This window comes from Contarinia nasturtii, unplaced genomic scaffold (assembly GCF_009176525.2).
Source record: "Contarinia nasturtii isolate CC-2019 unplaced genomic scaffold, AAFC_CNas_1.1 Cnas_scaffold_1037, whole genome shotgun sequence".
Classification (NCBI taxonomy): domain Eukaryota; kingdom Metazoa; phylum Arthropoda; class Insecta; order Diptera; family Cecidomyiidae; genus Contarinia; species Contarinia nasturtii.
In genome coordinates, this window is record NW_022198383.1 from 4604670 (window position 1) to 4619781 (window position 15112).

General features: G+C 33.7%; 1 protein-coding gene across 3 annotated transcripts; it reads left to right on the forward strand.

Moving 5' to 3' along the window:
• Positions 1-1154: 1154 nt before the first annotated feature.
• LOC116344540 (probable serine/threonine-protein kinase yakA) lies at positions 1155-6225 on the forward strand. 3 transcript variants are annotated; one of them, XM_031773146.1, is made up of 5 exons: positions 1155-2039; positions 3084-3830; positions 4036-5063; positions 5243-5278; positions 5526-6225. In XM_031773146.1, exons 1-5 carry the CDS (start codon positions 1910-1912, stop codon positions 5700-5702), a joined length of 2118 nt encoding a protein of 705 aa, XP_031629006.1. In that variant the 5' UTR covers positions 1155-1909; the 3' UTR covers positions 5703-6225. The 3 variants fall into 3 exon arrangements, with proteins under 3 accessions (XP_031629006.1, XP_031629008.1, XP_031629007.1); XM_031773148.1 differs by having other exon boundaries at positions 3177-3830; XM_031773147.1 differs by having other exon boundaries at positions 1156-2039; positions 3153-3830.
• The last annotated feature ends 8887 nt before the right edge of the window (positions 6226-15112 follow it).

Sequence of the window (15112 nt, forward strand, 5' to 3'; positions counted from 1 at the left end):
GTGATAACTATACATTATATGGTAGTAAGGATGTATATACATGCAGTTTTCATCGATGAAATATATGTATGTTGACAACGAGGTTCATTACTACTGTTATTATTATCGATTGAAATTATCAATGAAAAGTTTCAATAAAATATTATTAGAATGATTGATTTTTCCCTCGAATCGAATACTTTATTTATGCCTGGCATTCATTTAATGCAACAAAACGGCTGGCAAATAAGTATGTGCTGTGGTGTTCATTTTGATTTGAGTGAGAGATGAAAATAAAGAAAAACAAATAAGTTTAATTTCTCATTAAAGTGAATTCAGTGAACCGATTATTGATAGTGATAGTTTCTTAAGAAGAAGAAAATACATTTAAAATATTCAATTACAAATAGAAAATCGTCATCGAAGAATGCAACCGAAACATTCAATACGAATATTACCGCTGACATATAATAAACACCATAACCCACACTCCAAGCAATTACGTACGAGGCAAAACGTTCAACCTGAACCATTTTTTTCGGCTTAATGACATTTTTCGTTCGGTATTTTTATTTTCGTAGCAATTTTTTCGGTTCGATTTACGTTTGTGTATGTGCATGAATGTGTGTTTGCGTACATTGAGTGCCGGTTTATCCATTCTTATCCGGTTATAGTTTGCTGCAGTAGCGACCAGCCATCGAACGTATGCAACATTTTATTTGGATATTTCGTATTTTTTCATTTTAGTTTTACGGTTATTGTCGTGACCTTGACAGCAGCCGCCATTCCGATGCTTTATACACCGAACATTTTTCAAAAAAAAAGTACACCAAGCCTTTGTTAATATTTACAAAGTGTATTTTAGTGGAAGTTTTACAGGTGTTGCGGTGAAGACATACACAGCCAGCTAATCACCATCAACTAAAAAATCTATTCGATTCAAATTTATATTTCGATCCTTTTCATTTCGGCCTACTGACAAGAAGAAAAAAATTAACCAAGTTTTATCATTCAATTATCCGTTTTGAATTTTTGTGTAGTGTTTTATAAATATTGCTTTTTTTTGCTTGATGCGAAGAAAAAAAAACGAACAAATCATGTGAATATTTTTTAATTTAAAACTTCATTTGCAAACTGTTTGAAAAATTCAATTTATTTTTTCATTTCGTTCGGGTTATATGGTCAAATTGAATTTGTATAGATATATAGATGAAGAAAAAAAATCATCTACCAATATAAAAGTGTGTATACGTGTGTACAGTACAAAAAAAGAAAAGAATTACTTTTTTCATGTTGGTGTGTTAAAATTTTATTTATTGTGTTGACGAAGACTTAACCTGCTATTTGCGGTAACCCATACACACAGTGTTTTTCTCTCATTCGTTACATATAAGTATATATGTATATAAATACGTACACACGCTGACGAACCGTACGCCAAACACACGGACACGCGGAGAGTGAGACAGAGAGAATTATTACAAATACTATACACAAATAAAAACGTGTGCTTCATATATACACCGAACACTGTACACTGTACATATATCATCATCCACAAACACACCGAGTGATATTCACCTCTTATACACACAAATTATACGGTCGAACAAAAAAAAAACGAAGCAGCAGAAAGAAGTGAATTTACAGAAAAAAAGAATAGAGTTTAAGTTTTTTCAACGAGAGTCGAGTTAAAGGACCTGTTTTTTCCTCGCATGCATACCATGAACAAAAAATACACATCCGAAAGGCGTTTTGTTTAGTGTATCAATGGAAATTTTGAAAAATTGAATAAAAGAAGAATTTTTTTTATTAAAATTCATTTTAAACGACTCGATTATATACATATATTTTTTTAAGTGTTGTATCGAAACGACTGTGTGTGTGTGATTAAGTTTAAAACTAAAAAAAAAAAATTGTGAATTTCAAAATGGTTGGTGTTCCAATGGGATTTTTAGATTTTGCTCCAGAACCACCTGCACCGACAGCAACACCAGTCAAAGTAACGGAAAGCGTTAATCTTAATTGTACGTCGACTAGCGATGCCAGAGACTTGTCAAGTAAGTAACCATATTCGATTTCATGTAGAATACCACTATTTTTTAGTTGAAACTATTGTAAAAAATTTCATTGGTCTTAAGTAGTTTTGGTTGGGGTTACAGAAAAAATGAGTCGTTTTTTCTCGTCCACATGTATTTTCTGAATTTCTTTTTGAATATTATTTTTTTTTTTTGCATGTTTGTACTTGACCGTGTGTATCAACGATATGGCATTTTTAGAGCAAATGAAACGCCAATCCACTTTAGGCGAGTTTTTTTTTCATTAAGGTTTTTTTTTTCATTCATCGTTTCAACGCATTCACAAACGACGAATTTAGATCAGAAATTGAGTTTTAATCAGTTTCACATTTTGTATCGATATGCATACACAATTTCGTTCAATTGAATTTCTTTTTTTTCTCTGCTTCTTCTTCTTATTATTATTGTGTCGTTGCCGCCGCTGCCATCGCGGCCGTCGTCATCGTTTGTCGAAGTTTGCGGTGTAAAACTTTCTTATAAATGGTTGTTAATGCATGAACGGCAGCCAATATATCTTTCTATATAAATACGTTGAATATACACGTACTACAACAGCATGAAGAAGAAGTAAAAAAAAAAAAAACACAGCACACTAAAATGCCAGCCGTATTGTAGTTTCTCTTTATTATAGATTTAGATTTCGATACACGTATTATCGTGCATTTTTATGTGGTGATATTATTTGATATATTATGGTTATTACTGTTATTATGCATTTTCCTCGCAACAGTCGTTTTCTTTTTAATTCTGTCTGTTGTTTTTTTTTTTCGTACACATAAATACAGTCGTTAATCGGTAGAGTTCTTATATAGCATTTAAGTGCAAATGGCATGAGAAACGACCGAGAAAAAATGATTTCATAATGCTAATTTGCTGTTTCGTCAAATATTGTTTTGTCTTATTTTTGTTGTTTTTAATGCATTTTTGTTTGTTCTTTTTTTTGGAAAAACTTTTTTTTCGACTTTGGTTAATTTGGAACTCGTGTGTTGTGTTATGTTGGATTATATTTTGGTATGGATCGTATAGACTTAACGCCAAATGGTGATGTTCGAATTAAATTTGAAACGCTCCGTTCACTTGATCCCGAAACTTTAGAAATTGATAATCGTGCGGCGCCAGTGCAATATTCGATGCAGCAACTCGAGCATTATCAACAGATTACACAACAATATGCGCACCATCCGCCGCCGCCATCGTCTCAACAACAACAACAACAACAACAACAGCAGCAGCAGCAGCAGCAGCAGCAGCAGCAGCAGCAACAACAACAACAACAGCAGCAGCAACAGCAGCAAATTCAAAATCATCAGGCTTACGCGCAACATATTCAACATCATATATCCCATCCACAAGCTCAATTAATCAAAATTGAGCCAGGCGTTGTGGTAAAACAGGAGCCCGAGCTAAATATCAAAGAAGAGCCACATTCGCCGCATAACAATCTCAATTCGAATCAAGCACAGAATCAGATTCACAGCCAGCAAATGCCTTCACAACCGTCGACGCCACATCAACAACAACAACAACAGTCCCAAGCGAACAATGCGACACCGATGCAAATCGATCATTTCCAACAAATTTCCGCTCAATCCCATAACAATCATCATCCAGTGCAAGTCCAACAAATTCACAACCAGCAAATGCCTTCACAGCCATCGACACCGCATCAGCCACAGTCGCAAGGTACTCACGAGATCGACTTAAGTATCGTGAAGCAAGAGACACGACCGAAGAAAAGCAAGAAATCCAAGCAAGCGAAAAATCATCAAATGGGTAAGTAAATTAGCACACGTTTACATTTCATTTAGTTTTAAGTTGTCGTGTTCAAATGAATAGCGTCTTTTTTTTGCCAAAAGCACGTTAGTGTCACACCGTGAATCATCAATCATTGTTATTATCATTATTAAACATTCATTGTGTTTCTCACAAATTATAACCTAATTTTGAAATTTCTGCGAATCCATTTTGTTTGTAATAGATACTAGCGAGGACGCTGTCAATATGAATGAATCATCGTCAGACCGTTCATCGCCACAATACACTAATTTGACATCACAAAATGAAAAGAGCTCACAAAATAGTCCAAAAACTTGGACACAAGAAGATATGGATTCGGCATTAGAAGCCCTGCGCAGCCATAATATGAGCTTAACAAAGGCATCCATGACATATGGCATTCCATCGACCACACTTTGGCAACGTGCTCATCGTCTTGGCATTGATACACCGAAAAAAGATGGCCCAACCAAATCGTGGAACGAAGACTCACTGAATAGTGCATTGAACGCTCTGCGCACCGGCCAAATATCGGCAAATAAAGCATCGAAAGCATACGGCATTCCATCTTCGACTCTCTATAAAATTGCCCGTCGTGAGGGCATTCGTTTGGCAGCACCATTCAATGCAGCGCCAACAACATGGTCACCAGAAGATTTAGAACGTGCACTGGAGGCAATTCGTGGTGGCCACACATCGGTGCAAAAAGCAAGCGCTGAATTTGGCATTCCAACTGGTACATTGTACGGTCGTTGTAAACGTGAAGGCATTGAATTGTCACGTTCAAATCCAACACCATGGTCAGAGGATATTATGCTGGAAGCATTGGAATCGGTTCGTTTGGGTCAAATGTCTGTCAATCAGGCAGCTATTCATTACAATTTGCCGTATAGTTCATTATATGGACGCTTCAAACGCGGTAAATTCGACACAAATGGTTCGACTGATGCATTGAATACGTCACAAAATGAGCAACAGCAACAACAGCAGTCAAATCAACAGGCTCAAGTTAATCAACAGCAGCAGCAGCAACAACAACAACATACACAACAGACAATTCAGAATCACCAATCGGTTCCTGTTACCCAAACTACTCAAGCACATCATATTACTACACAGCCACATCAAGCGCAAGTGTCACAGGTGCAACAACATCAACAGCCGCAAACTATTCAGCTTGATCACACACAACAACACCATGTCATCCAATTACACCAACATCAACAAAAGGTAGGCACACATACATTTATTGATTATTTTCCATAAGTATTATTGTGGCCAGGCACATTTTCAATCTTTGACTTTGACATTTTGTTTTGCAAATGTACCTTTTGACTTAAATAATTCAATTATATATTAATTACATTTGGTTTTTCTTCTTCTTTTTTTTCCATTTTCATTCTCAACAGTATCAGCCACCTCCACAGCCGATCGCTATCAATACGGTAAGTTTTTTTCAAACACTTCTTTTATCTCATATAATTTTTAAGGAACTAATTTATTTTTGTGAATGTTTTATAAGATGTTCTCATTCAACTTTAAGTTTTAAATTGAACCAGCACACAATATATTTGTGCCAAATGATAAAATATTTATATCAACGTTCGTTGTGTTTTCTTTTCTTTTCTTTTTCTCTCGTTTTTCGTCCATTTTTCACAACGATATTTTCATTTGGGTCTCAAACCAAAATAGTTCCAATACAATCCGGGTCCAAGCACAAATCAGCTTCAGCTGAATCCGCATCTACAACAAATTCATCATTTGCCTCATATGTTGACATCGCAATCGCCGTTGCTTAATTTGAACTTGCATCCGCAACAAATCCAAATTCATCACATTCAACATCCGTTGAGCCGTCAGCAAATGTAACAATCAATGAAACAACGTCGCTTCAAACGCATCACCTAATGTATCTCCTTTTTGGCGCTGGGCGAAACCTAATTGTTTTATGTGTTTGTAGACCTTTTTTTGCTAACTGCTCAGACTCGTAGTAAGTATGTACCCAAACATATATTTAAAACAACACAGACACACAAACACATTTGATACACAAGACAATTATTATATCATAAATTTAGTGATATGTGAGAAAGGCAGGCAAAGATAAATGAGAAAAAATCGTAAATTAAAATGAGAGAATAATAATAATTGCAGCAATTGAAGATACAAAAAATTTATATAATGACAAAAATACAGGACCGTAGTGTTGACTAATTGTTTCTCGTAAGGAAATGTGAAGAAAAGAAAAAACATAAAATGAAAATTGGTGCGAGCTTTTTAGAAAAAAGGATCATATTTTTTTGAATCGATTATTTTTCATGGTTATCAATTGATCTTGATTGTACTACGTATGTAAATAAAAAAATTCTAATTTAATACTCGAATAACTGCAGCAGATTCTCAACATATTTTCGGTTGGGATAGTATTTGTTCCCCTCGTCCTCACACACATACATTTACATACATAAACAAACAAACATTTTTATGCGACTTTTTTTTGTTCTCATTAAGATGTTAGAGAAGATTGTAGAGAAAGAGTTTTTTTTTGTTCTGTTAAAGCGAATCTTTTTTACAAGAGATAGAAGTAGAGAGAGCAATTGATCAAGAAATATTCCTTTTGTTTACGCTATATATTATTGGGTTCTAATTTACAACTTGCCGAAATCGCGTTAAGCAAGCAAAATATTAACAAAAAAATACGTTCATGAGAGAATAGAGACAAATAATTATAGATCTAAGATTTAATGATTTACGGTTAAATGATCTTCTTATCGTTAGTAACTAGTTCAATTGAATGAAAAAAAATCAAACTAAAGGGAGAATATTCATCATCTTCTTCTTTTTTCCTTCAATTTATTATGATTATTATTATATTATTTGTTCATGGAATATAGCAGGGTGTTGTTTTTTCTCTCTCTCATACACACACACACTCTCGTATGAGACACACAGAGAGAGTACATTATGATTGATTTTTTGATAGCGAATCGCGTCAGTGATTCGTGTTTCCTCACACGATGATGTTGTGTTGATATAAAATTTATATATAGATATTTTTTCAATTCTTTGGAACAAGGAACAATCCACATGCATGCTCATTAATTGAGAACAGACAAGAAGGGAAATTTGAACCAAAATTAAAGTTATGATACAAAATGCAACCGATACGTAAATAATATGCATTACTCACAAACAAAGTAGCCTCAAAACTATGAATTATTAACCTCAGAATTAATGTTAAAGACAGTGAAACGTAATCGTAGTGAATGAGAAAAAAATATGTATGATGTACCTACTCGATAGATGAATTTCATATTGAAGCATACATAACGAAATCATACAAAGTGAAAACAGTTGATTTTTCTTCTTTTTTGCACAGTTTTTTTATATATAGAAAGATTTTTTTTTGTTTATTTGTTCATTTTTATTGATGTTTGTTCATTCATTTTTAAAAATATTTTGGACAAATCGGTTGTTGATTTTTGTACGAATGCGATAGACAAACGATTTTACCAGAAACAATAGCAATAGAAAAAAAAACGAGAAGCACTGAACAGAATGAAAGAATATGAGAATTTACATAACATAAAATACACGACGAAAAGAAATAGTGAGACAGTTCAACTCAGGGTAACCAAAATCAAAATAACAATAACAAATTGGTATGAAATGTATACAACACATACGCTAATTAATACAATAGTCCTAATAAAATGAAACAACTATTTTTTATTTGCACTGATTTAACGAACAAAAAATGAACTACCCCTCCTCCTTCTCCCCCCACAACTCAATCATCATCATCTTAGTACCAGATATAACTGCATGAACAAATACTTTGTTTTTTTTTCTCTCTGTCGCATCGAATTATTTAATTGTCATTTTTAAAGAAATAGAAGTGTCATGTCTTCGTTTCTTTTGGATTTATACCGAAATTATTTTGAAAAGAAATTGTCAATCAAGTGAAAAATAGAGAGAGCATGTTTTGTGTTAGTCATCCAGAAAGCCACACAATTCGAAAGGTGTGCACATAATTTGCCTTATTCCATTATGCTTTCCATGGTGAAACGTACCGAAATTTGTATCCCTTAACAAGTATAGTAGTCCGTGCTTATGACAAAAACAAAATTCATTGTGCTCTTTCAAACAGAAAATTAGTTTAAATACGAAGTATATGAAATAAATAAATAAAAAGCAACAACTAAAACAATAACAACAACAACAACCACGTAATATGAAAGAAACCAAGTAAAATGAAGCCAAACGAATCGAAAATAGGAATCAAATAGAGCTAGACGACAACACAACTCAGACTCATATTCACCTGCATTTTATACATATATACAGTGAAAATGAAACGAAAATTAAAACTAACTGAACAAAGCTGAATTAATTATATATGTAAATTAATATGAGGATATTAGTATAACTCTAAAACTGATTTATACAGAAAATCAAGCAAGACACATAAAGGAAACATATAAACAAGACTCTTAAAATAAATAAATAAAGATATATATATATAACGAGAAAAAAAATGAATGAAGCAAAAACCAACTTAAACAATTATATTATACTATTGAATTATGAATAATGATAATAACTGAACACATTTACCTAAGCCTATACATTAACAACAGGAACAACAACAACAACAAAAATTTACAGAAAATAGCGTATCGACAAAAATGACGACGAAATTAAATGACAACCGATTTGAAATTAAAATCAAAGTACTAGTATTCGACCTATAATAAATGAGCCGCATTGTGTGTGTTTGAAAGGATTTTTTCTTTATTGAATTCGGAAGATTATAGGGAAAAAGGGCAAAATTTCGGTAGAATTGGGAAAGGTATTTACATGTGAAAGTCACCATCAATCGGTACGCAAAAAAAAAACAAATTCAAGTGAACAAAAAGACAAGCCCACATTAGGTTGCAAAATGCAAGTTAACACATGAGAAAAAAAGAAGAAGATTAAAAGAAGCACATTCAGTAATTGTTATGAACGATAAAATGATGACCTATATTTTAGCCGTAAGAATATAGCGAAAAAAATACAATACACATACACAAAATATTAGTACTGAATATGGGATACGAATAGAAAAAAACAACAACAACTGAAATACGGTGGGCGGCGAATAAATAAATAAAGAAGATATTTGTTACTTATGCATTTACTATTATTACACCTAACAATTGATATACGGACTATTTGATTAAAATTTACTATATATACATATTTAGAGCGTTAATGTGTTAAAGTGTAGACTATATTTCCAAAAAAAAATGAGAAAAAAGTAATGAAGAACACATTTATATTTGAATCATTTGAACAAGGCACTTGTTGCGAACTGATCAAAAACTGGGCATAACATATTGATATTCCAAACGTAAGAACAAATTTAAAAAAGAAGAAGAAAGAAATCGATCGTTGTTGGTGTTCGACTCGTGAATAATTTTGAATGTAAAAAGTCAAAAGTGATTGTGTTATATTTCCTTTCAAAATTGGTACTTTTATATATGCGTGATCGACTGCTCTGAAAAGGATAAATTAGGATATGGATGGTCAGAATTGTAGTTTTCCAAGTAAAATTAAAAACAAGCGACATGAATCATACTAAAAATTAAACTGAACACCAGCACCATGATCGTCTTATGATTATATAAATGTAGAGAATACAAGAGAGAATCTATAAGTGTAAATGTGGGCGAAAGATATTGTTAATTTTTGGTCAGTTTAAATAAAGGTGAATGGACTTTTTGTAGAAAATACAACGGGGAAAATGTATTGATTTTTTTAGACACACTAGGCAATTAATTCTTTAGTTTCATTATTCAGCGCTTTTTTTCACACAACAATACACATGTTAATAATGAAACGCTGCGGATGAGAAAATCTTATTAGTATATTTCTAATGAATAACCTAAAATTAGATACATTTCTTACGACAAAAAAACAACAACAGCAACACAGGCGTCTAGCATGAAATTCATATGCCAGCGAAAAAAAAATATATAAGGAACAATGTCACAGAAAAAAATGATTTAAAAGAACAACTACTACAAAAAGAAAATAAAAACGAAAACTTATAAAGTAGATCATGAGCTAAAACTATTAATTAACTATTTACTAAGAAGACAACACGCAGACAAAAAACAAAATGACATTTTAAAAAAAATGCAAAAAAAAAATTCGAACAATATTATTTGCGTTGATTGCCAAATAAGGTGACAGACAAAAAAGATATGAATGAAAGCAAAAAAAAAACTGGCAAAATTCCGAATGAACGCGAATACTCAAGCAACACCTTTGAACGAAAAAAAATCTGCATCTCTGTATTATTTGAGGGTTGCAAGGGCTTGAGTATTGGCGTTAATTCATCTTTATTTATATTTTATCAAGAAAAACATAACAAAAACAACAATATTGAAAACGTAAATCAAAATTTATATATCTTTTTTTTTTAAATAAATTTAAGTTTTTATTGGCTTAAAAGAAAATTATGAACGATGAACATGTTTAAGGAACAAGAGATATATGTATACCCACGATGATATGCACACATGATTGGCCAAAATATTCCAATATATATGTACGTTTGGTATGCGCGACGTGTACAAATGCCTAAACACGAAATACAGAAATGTGGATGCCTTTTTTTAACGTTGGAATGTTGCACTTTTACGAATTCACGGCAGCTTGTTTCGATTGTTCGTTTTATTTTTTAAATATAGTTGCTCTTAATTTCGCATTTGAAAAACATTCGAATATGTGTATCTTGTCTCTCAGTTAAAATTGGCATCGAACTCGAAACACATACACGTACGCGCTATCCGATTTGTGTGCATATCACGTCATTTATATATGTGTTAGCTTTTATTCAAACAGAAATGTTTCAAGCGATTGATCAAATGACGTTAGAAACAAATGGATTTTTTTTTTTCATATTTACACAATTTATACTTTTTTTCGGCGATAATATTCAATCGCTTTATCATTAGATAAATTTAAACAAAAAAAAAAAAGAGAGAAGAGAAAACACAGAGCAAAATTATAAACTTAATGAAACATAAGATGAAAAAATAAGAAAGAAAAAAATGTTTTTTTTGGAAATGTGAAAATCGGTTGTCAAGATGTCACATTCACTCTCCTTTATTGATTTATTTTATTACATTTATGATATATATCATTTATATTATTGAATAAACAGATTGACTCTATTATTATTTTTACTATATATGTTAATCATTTAATCTGTTTTATTTTTCTGCTCTACATATTTTTTTATGATTATTTCCAACAATTGTACTTTGTTTAACTCTTGATTTCTCTTATATTCTAAATATACGATACTTATAAAACAAATAAAAAAAAACACGTTTTCATCATTATTATTTTATTTGCATCACCGTCTTTGTTCAAGCAACGACTTCCCTGCACTGTACAGTGCACTGTGTGTGCATGTGTCGTCACATTCACCGGCTTCAATTGCACAATTGGGTAAGGATATATACAATGTACACGCACGTGACAAGGTCATGGCAACGATGGTATTCATCTAACGTGTTAACCACTTTTACTATTACTTCGCATAATTCGACATCGAAAATTTCCTCTCTGTCTGGTTGTCTGTCGGTCTTTTTATTATTATTTTCATTTCCTTCTTTCACCCAAACTCTCTTTTCCTCTCTATCGGTCTTTCGCGCGCGCATGCCGGTGTGTAAACGATGAAATATATTACCGCACCAAATGGATTGCATAACGAAAAGGAAAATACTCGTAGGGCGATCATATGTGCGCCAAAGCACACGACAAACAAACAAACAAAATAAACAAAACACAGACGAGGAGAAGACGATGAAAAAGCTAAATGGCAAAAGAAAAACACAAGCAAAAAGAAACAAAAATCTATGTTTATTCGGCTCACTCGCGTGCGCGCACACGCCAATGCGCTCGCATAGATTCTGAATCATAAAGAGCACCGTGGAGTGTGCAAGTAAAAACGAGAGATTGCTTTTACAGTTAGGTCGTTTTGTTTTTTCCTTTTGCGGCTGTTTCGCTAGACGAAAGAGAGCGAGAGAGAAAAGCATCAAAATAACCGTACACACAAAAATTGAAAGAAAAACAGAAGATGATGCAAAAATCAGAAAAAAGAAAAGAAAGGAAAGGCACAGAGGGAGAGAGATAGAGAAAGAGAAAAACACTCAACAAAACGCAATACAAAAAAGAAATATAGAAACAAGCATAAACAGACACAATGCGAGCAAAGCGCCACTGAATGGGAATTGTAGCATTCATAGTAAATACACCGAAAGAGAGAGAAGAATGAGGAAAAACGACCAAAATAAAGTAAGGTCATGTAAAACGCAATAACGATACACCAAACGCATAAAAAAAAGAAATGCTATCTGTTACGTGTGTAGCGGGAGCTGGCTAAAAGAGATAAAAAGAAAGAAAAGCAGACACAAGAGCAAGGGCAACACCAAACAAACCCAATAAGAAGCGAACAGATTTAGTGAGTACTTGGATAGTTACCGTCAATGATGTCGTCATTACCATCGTATTTTCCGTGCTCTCTTGTCTTTTGTTTGCTAACATTAAATCGTCCTATTAACATTACACCCGAGCATATATGCAATCAACTACGATTCTCATCTCACATCGTCATTTGTATCTTTGCCACACATTTAATATGTGTTGCTCATTTCCTTGTGCTTTTTCGCGTTGAAAACACACCACACTCTCCTATCCACGGTTGGCCCTATGCATGCCGTTTGTATGTGCGTTATTTTTCACTCCATGCTTATGATGATAGCGTACACCATAAAAGAGTAAGTATGACGGGCGCGCACCAAGCATCCAGCAACACACAATTATTTTTCGTATTTTCCTTTCTATGCTTTCGCAACATTTCTCGCATTATTTCTGATTATTTTATTTTACATTATATTTTCTTGCTGTTGTTGTCTTACTCTTTGTCTGTACGCTTTCTATGTCTGGGTCTTGTCTTCTTCTGGCTGGTTTGGTATAATACGTTGCAACATTTTTCCATTCAGACCAGGCCGATCATCTGTTTTTTGATGGTGTACAATCGCTCTCTCTCTCTCTCTCTTCCTCTCGCTCTTTTTGTTTATATGTCTTCATCGTCACTTTTTCTTCTCTTTTATCTTTTTACTACTTGCTGCGTGCTGAATCACTGTTTTGTGATTCTCTTTTCGTGAAATTTCAGTGTGCCATTCGGTTTATCGGAAACTAGAGAAAAGCGTACGACCGATAAAAAGCAAAACATAAAACTAAACGAAAAGCCCGAACCAAAACAAAACACCGATCTACATATATACATATTATGCGAGCGTCGTTGATGTCGTCGTCGTCGTTGTTGTTGTTGTTGCCGAGCACATTCTCATTGATAATATTCTGTATGGGCTGTGGAGTGAGAGACATGAGAGAAAGAAAAGAGTTTGAGCGCCACACATGAAAATTAAGAATGGAACAAGTAGTAATATACCTATTATATTCGTTTTTCTTTTTGATGTGGATTTTTAGTACACTTTTCGCCTTTTCCCCATATTCATTGGAAGTCTTGCACGTTTACACGCCGATTCGACAAATTCAAGTGTCTGATGTTACGATGATATTGGTTGTTTTTGTGTTTTTGTTGTTTCATTTTATATTGTTGCAGTTCTCGTTATTTTAGTGTCTGATTCCGACAGTGTCGATTCTGGCACACATACTCGACACCCGGTGGATTTTCTTGTGTTTTGTTTTTGTTTAGCTATGCTGTATGCATGTTATAACCATATGATGAAGATGATGGTTTAATCAATGTGCCATGCATGTAATATACACAGTCGTCGTCGTCACCGTGGACGTTTTTCCTCTATCATCCACATTTCGATATCTTCATTCACACATCATCGTATTCCGTGTGTATTTTGTGCGCGTTCGCGATGTGTGAAAGAGAGTATGATGATTTTCGTTTTTATCCATTTGTGAGGAATTTGTGTGTTAAAAGCCATTTATTAAGCCGGCATGCCGGGGAGTTGTTGTATTGTTGTTGATGTTTATTCGTACTCCTAACACACCAAATACTAGAGTCACCGATAAAGCGAAAGGAAAAACGGCAATAATAACAATAAAGTAAAGCGTGTATACTGAACTTCGATGCACGTTGTCGTCGTAGTAAATTCTGCTATTTCTCTTTCTCTCTTTCTATCACTCTTACTGGTGTGTAGTCGTCGTCGACGTCGTCGTCGTCATCGTGTGCCTTTTATATTTTTTTTGTGCTCTGTTGTTATTGCTCTCTGTTCATGTATATTTTTCGGTTTTTGTTTCTTATTCATCTGTTGCGCTTTTTCGCTGTTACGAATAAGAAGAAACATAGAAAATAGGAAGATGAATGTACGTACTCAAAATAAAGTGTAGAAGAGGAGGTGAATATAAAAACGGCATAGCACACTGGCAATGTATGTTTATCACTCGGTTAAATAGCTGAAATATAATAGAGAAGGAAAAAGAGCAACGACGAACGCTTTTCTTAGCACGGTTTTTTAGCCGGCACACACATCATATCATACACACGTTTTGTACGCGCTCTCGGCACACACCAGTGGCACACTCTCAATTCAACGCTTCTGCTATGTACCATGCTGTCGTTCTATGAAAACAACGAGAGGAAAATGAAAGAAAAGAAGAAAAAAAGCATTTTATATGTATGATATGAGCTAAGGAAAGAACAAGAAGAAAACACACGCAGCAAAACGGCAGTCAGTGAAAAAGACCGAACCAAATGGAGGACTGAATATTATGTTTACATTGAACCAGACCTTCACAATAATATGTGTTACACATTGCAATCTAGAGTCACTCTTTTTTCCTTTCTTTTCTTTTATTATTTTTTTTTCACATTCGTCTATACATGTGAAATTGAAAGCATCGCTTTTCGTGTTGTTTTCTTTTTATTACCAATTCTGAATTTCATTCTGTTTTGCGCTTTCGTCGATTTATATTTTGTGTGCTGTTTGATTTTACACTCATCGTCTTCATAGTCGTCGTCGGTGTCGTTGTCGTCTTTTTATGTTGTTTTTCTTCTGTCTCTTTCGTATTTCATACTCTCACTTTGTTTTGTGTTCCGTTTTTTTTTCCATTTTTTCCCATTGTAATTTTGTAGAGAGCTCTGGTGGCATTCGTGTATTGTGTGTAATATTGTGCGATGTGTGCAAGTACGGCGCTTAAATATGCCGGTGCTTGATGTCAATGAAATCACCACAAAA

Coding starts and splice junctions, on each gene's coding strand:
- LOC116344540 (XM_031773146.1), top strand. CDS start 1,910: ATGGTTGGTGTTCCAATGGGATTTTTAGATTTTGCTCCAGAACCACCT. Junction 3,831..4,035: donor AGCGAAAAATCATCAAATGG/GTAAGTAAATTA, acceptor TGTTTGTAATAG/ATACTAGCGAGGACGCTGTC. Junction 5,064..5,242: donor TACACCAACATCAACAAAAG/GTAGGCACACAT, acceptor CATTCTCAACAG/TATCAGCCACCTCCACAGCC.